This window comes from Macadamia integrifolia, chromosome 2 (genome assembly GCF_013358625.1).
Source record: "Macadamia integrifolia cultivar HAES 741 chromosome 2, SCU_Mint_v3, whole genome shotgun sequence".
NCBI classification, from domain to species: domain Eukaryota; kingdom Viridiplantae; phylum Streptophyta; class Magnoliopsida; order Proteales; family Proteaceae; genus Macadamia; species Macadamia integrifolia.
This window is the reverse complement of record NC_056558.1, coordinates 4,328,281-4,336,906: the sequence shown is the minus strand read 5'-3', so window position 1 is coordinate 4,336,906 and position 8,626 is coordinate 4,328,281. Positions and strand designations below refer to the sequence as shown.

Here is an 8,626-nt window from a genome sequence, read left to right as displayed (position 1 = left end):
AAGTAAAAAACAAGGTTATATTAAAATTAGGGGTGAAAACGGTTTAATTCTAATAGAATATGATCAAATACGAACATCCTAAATAGATGTATATGCCGATCAAATTCAAATTTTTGATTATTCGTTTTTATCTCAACCTTATTCCAATGAATATAATTTACTTTTAATCCATCTTTCTAAGCAGTCTTAATCTTTTCCTTATTCCTTAGAATCTATCTAAATTTGTAGAACTCTTACAATGATTAGATCAAATAATTATTTTTAAAAAATAATTCAAATTCAAATCCAAATCTAAATACCCTAATGGATACCCCTAGACGGTTATAAATGCAAACAAAATTCTGCCATTTGACTAAACATTTACATCCCACTTAAAATAACCCACGCGAGGGTGAAATTTCATCTACGGTCTTACCCATTCCAAAGGCAACACACCCCCAACTCGACTTCGGCCACTCTTGTTATCACAAGTCTCCGGTCTCCCTCCTTTCTACTCAGACGTCGGAACCCAGAGGGGCATTTTAGGAAAAAAAAGTAGTCAGAGCATGTCACATAGAAATATAGGATGACTAAATTAGTAATATCACAAGGTTTGAAGTTAAGGAGCGCCTCATTCTGCTACCCTTCCATTATCTACTTTACACAACTAATTCCGTCCAAATCATTTGTTCGCGCTTTGGAGTTTGGTATAAAAACTGCAAGTACGTTCCACCTACCTCCGCTCCTGTCTCGTTCAGTACTAACATTCTAGCTCTCTTCCCAACAACCTTCCTGAATCCTGACTCCTGAGGGACAAATCGGCTCCACCTTCGGACCTCCCGGTGTCTTCTTCGACGCAGTCCATACCCTACAACTCCTCCCATGTCAGGAAAGGTCTCCAAGGCAGAATAACAAGCAATTCCGGTGATCCTTTGAACGGGTGATTACTGGTTAGTTTCAATTTCATTGTTCCACCTCTAATTTCGATCATGAAACTCACAATTCGTTTTCTATGTCGGTTACAATTCATATATCATTTGTCCAATGTCGCTTGCTTATCTGTTACAGGCTTCAGATTTGATGTTTCCTTGTTTAATGCTCAGATGCTCTATTAATTTAGGGTCGCAAGAGGAAAACTTGTTTTCAATTTCATTGGATCTGTAATTCCTTCTTGGTGCAGGGAGGATTCGATCAGTTCGGATCTTTTGTTCGGTACATGCGAGAAATCTTGGTTGAATCGGTTACTGTTCTCTCCTAGAAGGAAGCGACTTGTAGCTTTCTGCGGTATTGAAAGCATGGAGGTTGCTATTGCCCCGACCTTGCAGTTTTCTACATGGACTGGTCAGGAGACGGTCGGAAGGAAATCAGATGGTTTCTTGCGGTTTTCTAATAAATGCAGGGAGGAGAAGGGAATTCATATGCTTAATTCGAGGAATTTGCAGCAGAAGAGTGCTTCTGCTCGGCCTAGAATTGTTGCTTTGGAGGTTTCGGGCTCTTACAAGTATTCTACTGGTTGGTAATTCGTGATTTATTTATTATTTGATTATTGATTAAATAGTAGTGAAATTCATACCTATACGGCTCTGGCTACATGGTCTTTTTATCATGTCAAACATTTACCCTTTTAACTTAAAATCTTGATTAAAATCTGGTCAATATATATCTATTTACTTATTTTTGAGGTTTGCCTCGATGGAACAAATTTGTTTTGGCTCTACTTCTTGAATGAGAAGGATCAAGTTTGGCATGGGGAGTCAGATCCTGAAAGCTTCTTCCTTTTGGCTGAAACTGAGTTGTTGTTGGTGTACGATGTCTTGTATTAGTTTAATCCAGGGAAAACTGGTGCAGAGACCCCGACAGAACTGCGGACCCACTTGCCGGTAAGCGGGCTGTGGGAGTTGCAAGGGGGCAAGAGGCCCCTGCATAATAGTGGGGGTGTGGACCCGCTCGAATTTTTTATTTGAGGGCAGTTTTGTACTTTTTGGCATTAGAGTTTTTCACTAATATTTGTAGCGAGAGTTACTTTCTTTGTAAGCAATTCTGAGAGGTGTGAACACTATAACCCTATTCTCCATTGATAGTGAAGCAGAAATCTCATCTCACCGAGGACGTAGGTAATCTTGCCGAACCTCGTAAACCTGTGTGCATTGTTTGTTCTTGTTTTTTTTCATTACCTTCTGTATCGCTTTTAGGGTTGCGTTTCTATAGTTGCAACATATTTCATGTCACCACCACATATAGATCTTTTTCAAGTGTTTATAATAACCTTCGTCCAATTTTACTTAAAGTACTGAATCACCATAAATTGGTGATGGCCATTGTCAATGAGGAATTAATGTATCTCTCTCTTCCAACTCTGTCCCCAAATTTCATCAATAGATAGGGGTCTCCTGAATCATTTCTGAAAGGGTAGCCATTCAACTTGTTCAGTAGCAGCGATGACCCCAAACCACCATGGTTTGACTTATCTCGAATCTTAATCCAGTAACTGGTCCAGTTGAACAGCTGTTAACCTGATCTAAGTTTGGATACAGTGCTTTACAACCCTCTGTGTAGTGTGAAACCATCGTTCAATTTCTTTTGTCTTAAAAGTTAAAAGCATGACCTTTTCTGTTCCTTCTTTCTGAAACTTTAACTATAGGAAACCATATTAGCGAAGAGGTGATTTCTCTACAGCTGTGCATGACAAATTTTACTTCCAATGTACACCAATTTTCCAATATTAGTTCGGTGACGGGAATGTAAAAACATTTGTAAGGTATTACAAAGACGGAAAGAAAGAAACAATTCAGAAAAGGCTGCACTTATGGCCTAATCTTCTTTTATGCTATTCATACTGAGTTCTTGGGTATACCATTGGTTTTCCACATGTAGTTTGCACAGGAAATAAAATCATGAAACTAAAACCACCAAAACCAGTGGCTTGCCACATATATATTTACTTCATTACATTGGTTTGATCTGCCCTATGCTATCTGTCATTGAGAGAGAATGGAGGATAATGGGCTGTCCGAGTATTCCAATGTCCTTTGGTGCCTACTGCCCCGAGGAAATTAAGTGGACGTAGGAATGGGGAGGGATGGAAAGACTTGCTTCATCTTCAGTGAGTGGAAGGTGGAGATGCATGTGTTTCTAGCATAAGTCAACTTTGAGAATTGGAAGAGCAAGGGATAGAGAGGAAGAGACTTTGTGCTGGGAGCCTGGGAGGGGCTGCAGGGTCTGCTTTATGCAGCATGATCTTGACAATGGAGAGAAAAGATACCCTTCTATGTTACTGGATTTTGGAGTATTTGGTGAGAAGATTGGTTTCGATGGTAATCACTTTCAGGGAGAGCCGGGCATTTGTCCCTTTTTTGTTAGCTATTATAAAATAGGCTGATGGAGGTCTCTCTCCCCCCACCCCTGGCAAATGGAAAGTATTAACGTTACATTGGTGATCTCCAATAAACCTTGCGGTTAAAAGTGTGGGTCTTATTTCCATCTTGAGTTGACCACATTCAGATCTGTGTTATTTTTCCTCCTGTTCTTTGATCATTGACATTTTATATTGAACTTATGCTGTTTTGTAGCTTCAGCATTGGAATCAGGGAAGGTTTGTACTTCCTTTGACGAAGCTTTGATTTTAAAGGTACATATGATATTCTTGACAATCCTTCCTTTTTTTCTTCTGTTTTTATGGTAATTGATTCCATGTGGCATGAACATCCTATAGACTTTGTTTATATGATCATGTAATTTATCTTGCACATTAAATCACACTGCCTTGCTCATTTGGTCGTGGAAGATATTTTGCACATTGAGTGATGGTTAATGTTTCTACAATGGCAGAAGAAGGTACAAGAGGTTGGCCCACACTTAGATGGACGCTGTATTTATCTTGTTGGTCGGTTCTCTATGTCTGAAAGCTCCATTAAGATTGTGTATTGTTGTCAAGTGGTTGAACTTTGTATGGCGTGAAATGCAGGAATGATGGGCTCCGGTAAAACTACAGTTGGGAGGATTCTATCAGAAGTATTGGGTTATTCTTTCTTTGACAGGTTTGTCCTGGATTTCTTTTCTTTCTTTTTCTCCCCTGGGAGAATTGTTTAAATGATGAGGAAGTGTGAGGTAACTTATTACTCTCCATTTGGTTGTGCTTTTTACCATTTGTGATCCACTGACCTTCTAGGTTTATGTAAAGCCTCATCTGAATAACTGTTCAAAAAAATGTTTTTTTGGACTCCTATCTGTTCAAATATTAAACGAGATCTATCTTATAAATTTCTTCTCCGGTGAACTTTCCATTCATATTCATTAAAGAAAATGCAACAGATAGGGTGGTCATGAACTAATGATCTAATGACAATTGAGTTGCTTATACTTTCGCATAGAAGATCTCTTTGGCGGGACATATTAATTCTGCATCTCACTCCTTGCTTTTCTGCCAGTGATGGCCTTGATTGTCCATTTGACTGGCACCTTATATTTCATACCAAATGTAACTCTGGATTGTATGGTTCTTCATGATGCTCATGGTAACTGCAGCGACAAACTGGTGGAGGAGGCTGTGGGTGAATCTTCTGTGGCTCAGATCTTTAAGCAGTATGGTGAGAAGTTCTTTAGAGATAATGAGGTATTTACCAGGAACTTCACTTTAAGAACCATTAATCTTAGAATTATGTCTGAAAGAACTAGGAAACAACAACTGTCCCAACCACAACCACTTATGCTCATGGCAATTTTTTTTCTTTGTTTAGACTGCTTTTTAATTTTTGTTAATAACTATTGTATGAACCTGTACCCTTGGAACTCTGGTTGAAAGAACTTCTGACATGGAAATCAACAGTCATGAATTCCACAACCAGCTACCATCATTTGTTGTTGTAGATGTTAATAAAATTTCCCATTAATGACTGAAAATGAAAGTTAATAATTTTTCTTTATCTTTTAGAGTGATGTATTGCGGAACTTGTCTTTGATGCGCCGGCTAGTTGTTGCCACTGGTGGTGGTGCTGTGATTCGGCCAATCAACTGGTATTTAACGTGCATGCACTAGTAATATCATTACCATTTTCCTGATATTTCTGACCTAGCATCATGTATACATATTTCACAGTTGTGTGAACAAACACCACAAATTTTCTTGAATTATCAGGAAATATATGAAACAGGGCTTCACAGTCTGGTTAGATGTGCCTTTGAAAGCTTTGGCAAGGCGTATTGCTGCTGTAGGGACAGATTCCCGCCCTCTTTTGCATGGAGAAACGGGTGATGCTTATTCAAAGGTGCCTATCAATCACATCACTCTGCATACACATTGTTTCATAGCGGTTGAGGCTAGGAATTCTTACATGAACCGAGTCCAAATTTAAATTTTGTGGGATATCTGAGCTCCTGCCAAGAACCAGGTTCGTCGGTTCAGATTTAGATTGGGTGCAGGGAGTGCAAATGAAATTAGGATGGGTTAAGATAATCAACTCAAGATTTGAAAAAGGGGGGAAAAAGGGCCCAGGGGGGTCAGGTTTGGTTGAATTTGTGGGTGCAATCTAATTAAGACTTGCCCTATTGAAGACCCACAAAAATATAACTGCTTTATTTTGTCATATCTGTTAAGCATGAAATGTGGAATGTAAAATTTTCTCAATTATATCCTCTTGATTTCATACAGGCATTATCGCGACTCTCGACACTTTTTGAAGAGAGGGGCGAAGCATATGCCAATGCTGATGCCAGAGTTTCACTCCCTCGTATGGTTTCTTTACTTTAGTTCTTTGTGGTTTTCACTATTCTTTTCTACTTACAGTAGGGAGATCCATCTTAATACTGGGAAAAGGGACTCATCTGAGTTTTAGTGTACATCTGTATATTAAGGGAAAGTGGCACTGGTGCCAGCTGCAAGACTCAGCCTTATGACCCTTATCCCAACTTACTGGGGTCGGCTACATTGATCCATGCAAATCAAAAAAAAAAAAAAAAAAAAAAGGGTTGTTACTTGATCCATTATCCTTGGGATTCGGTTACGAGATCTGCATTGATGAAGTCAGTCCTTTCCTAGCCACATCCTCCCTCTATTTATCTAAATCTTAAAAAGTGTTATAAATTTCTTGTTACTTGTTAGTGATTAGAATAATCCAATAGGGCCCTTCTATTTAGCCTTATTATGCATTTTTTTTTTCCCTTTTGATAAACCCCGACTAGCTACTTAATTGGGTAACGGGCCAATGGCCCATGTATAGATGTTCCATTGACAAATCCTCCTTAGACAGCTCATAGATTGATGTCACCCAGACATGTCACATTTGTGTATCACATGTACATAGACGTTTCTACTTTTTATATACCCTTGTTTTGGGCTGCACTGTTCAACCCATATTTCCTAGATGGTCCTTCAGGAGTCCTCATTGTAGAAGGTGAAAGTAGGCCGTAGGCCTTTTATTTTCACTGCCTTCATTATTTTGTTAAGACAAAGCAATTAACTTCACCACTTGGCAAAACTGCATGTTTGGAAGACAATCTACTTTTTGACTTAAAACAAAGATCTGTCCTTGCTTTTTTTGTTTTCTCAGACAGACCCAAAGGATAAGAGTGCATGGGTCTGATGCATCACTAAGGTACATCGGATTCTTTCTGTGGGCTGGGAGAGGTCCGAGTTAGATGCTTTTAATTACTTAACCCCAAGTCCTTAGACAGTCCTAATATTCAACTCTTGCTGTATGGAGGCCAAGTGTGCATTGAATTATTAAAGTGCTTCCCTTTTAATCCCTTAACCGTTTCGTTCTGACAGTCTGAATACCCTTTTTTCCCCTTATAATACTGCTTTCTACTTTGTAAAATTCTCAAAGTGGTTGAATTTGTTCAATATGTAGATATTGCAGCCAAGGTAGGACTTGATGATGTATCTGGTCTCACACCAACTGCTATTGCTATCGAGGTGTCTGCCCTGGCTCTTAGTTGTCTCTAATCTTTACTTTCGTATTGCATTAACTTCTGCATTTTCTTTTTTTATTACTCTCACTTTGTACACATGTTAATATATTTGATCTGCTACCCTATATATAGACAATGATGATGGCATATTCATACATTTGATTGTTTCTTTATGCATGGGTTCCTTCTCTTGAAAGGCCCTAGCTGCTGCCAAATCAGCATGACCAATGATAATGACATCCAATAAAGGCTCACTTTTCTGGATCCTTTCTTTAAAGATCCCAAAAGAATTCCCAAGTATTGGATGGTCTAGGTTGTGAGATACAGGGACACTTCTCTGGACCATTCTATGAAGGGAATTAGAGTTCCAGGTCAATTGAAAGCTGATTTTTAGGCTGGAAAACATCTAAATCAATCTCATTTTATTGAACTGGCAGCCTGCATTTGTCCCACATGAATCATTTACCTGTTTAGGAAGCATGGATTTAATATGGGTTGTATTGCTCTAGATGCTCAGAGTTTGTTTATTAGTCATCTTTATTCTTGGCAGGCACTTCTACAAATTGAATATTTTGTAAAGCGTGATGATGGTATGACTAGTGCAAGGAATTCATAACTCTTCCAGCAACCTGGTTTTGGTTTCACTTTGTTGTAATCATTTATGCCTGATATCTATTTATTATTTTGAGTGTTGGCGTTGTTCCTCTTATAGACAGATGGATCAGATGTTTCAGCCTACTTGTATAATTTTTCTTTTATTTTTGCTGGTGGAGTGACTTGTATGTATCGTTTACCCAACATAAAAAAAAAGGAGAGGAGCTTATATGTATCCAAAAGAAAAAAAAAAAAGGAGAGTAGCTTATATGTATCCATGAACAACATTTTTTTGGGGAAAATTACATGATTACCCACTTCTGGGTTTCCCTTTACAAAATTATCCACCAAAAGTTTCAGTTAACAAAAATATCCCAAATTAGGTTTCCCTTTACAAAATTATCCACTTAAAGTTTAAGCTAACAAAAATATCCAAAATTGAGTTAGGTTGTGCAAAACTAGCCATTAAAAGTTTTAGTAATGAAAAAATACATGATTATATGTGAAAGATGAAGAATCACAATTTTGGGTAGTTTTGTAAATCCAAACCTGATTTTGGGTAATTTTGTTAACAGAAACTTTGGGTGGGTAGTTTTGTAAACTCAAACTTAATTTTGGGTATTTTTGTTAATCAAAACTTTTTGTGGGTAATTTTATAAAAGGAAATCCAAAAATGGGTAATCATGTGATTTTTCCTTTTTTTTTTTTTGGGGTTGTGGGTCCAAAGGTTAGTCGTTAGTAGATTAAGATGGTTTCCAAACCCAGTACAGGGTACAAACCTTGCTTAACATGCTTGTATCTTCCGACAAAACATGCTATAACTTCAACTCTTTTCTTTCTCTTATTAATATTATTATTATTATTATTATTATTATTATTTAAGGGTAAATGATTGAACTTAGAGGCTGAAAATTGACAAGTAGACAATTCAGATTTTGCTTTGACAGAAAGAAAGGACATTTAAAGTCAAATGTCATTTTATCACCCAAGTACTTGATTCTTAATTTTTCTCTTTTTTAAATAATTGACAAAGTTTTAAAAATGACAGCTGTTTCATGATGCTAAGGAAGGCCTAGATTTCGGATTTTTGCTTAATTTCCTTTTTATGTTAGCAAGTTAGTCTCTCCTACTGATAACAATGCCGAAG

General features: G+C 37.7%; 1 protein-coding gene across 2 annotated transcripts; it reads left to right on the top strand.

Annotated features, from left to right (window-relative positions):
- The first annotated feature begins 670 nt into the window (after nucleotides 1–670).
- On the top strand, nucleotides 671–7,714 carry LOC122069612 (shikimate kinase, chloroplastic-like). Of its 2 annotated transcripts, XM_042633671.1 has the most exons (11): nucleotides 674–929; nucleotides 1,160–1,491; nucleotides 3,549–3,607; nucleotides 3,808–3,862; nucleotides 3,944–4,016; nucleotides 4,504–4,591; nucleotides 4,910–4,992; nucleotides 5,114–5,243; nucleotides 5,627–5,705; nucleotides 6,825–6,889; nucleotides 7,436–7,714. In XM_042633671.1, the coding sequence occupies exons 2-11, from the start codon at nucleotides 1,275–1,277 to the stop codon at nucleotides 7,499–7,501; spliced, it is 915 nt and encodes a 304-aa protein (XP_042489605.1). In that variant the 5' UTR covers nucleotides 674–929; nucleotides 1,160–1,274; the 3' UTR covers nucleotides 7,502–7,714. The 2 variants fall into 2 exon arrangements, with proteins under 2 accessions (XP_042489612.1, XP_042489605.1); XM_042633678.1 differs by lacking the exon at nucleotides 6,825–6,889 and having other exon boundaries at nucleotides 671–929.
- The last annotated feature ends 912 nt before the right edge of the window (nucleotides 7,715–8,626 follow it).

Excerpts from the sequence above, each read along its gene's own strand:
- LOC122069612 (XM_042633671.1), top strand. The coding sequence starts at position 1,275 with ATGGAGGTTGCTATTGCCCCGACCTTGCAGTTTTCTACATGGACTGGT. Across the intron at positions 4,592-4,909 it reads AGTTCTTTAGAGATAATGAG|AGTGATGTATTGCGGAACTT; the intron begins GTATTTACCAGG and ends TTTATCTTTTAG. Across the intron at positions 6,890-7,435 it reads CAACTGCTATTGCTATCGAG|GCACTTCTACAAATTGAATA; the intron begins GTGTCTGCCCTG and ends TATTCTTGGCAG.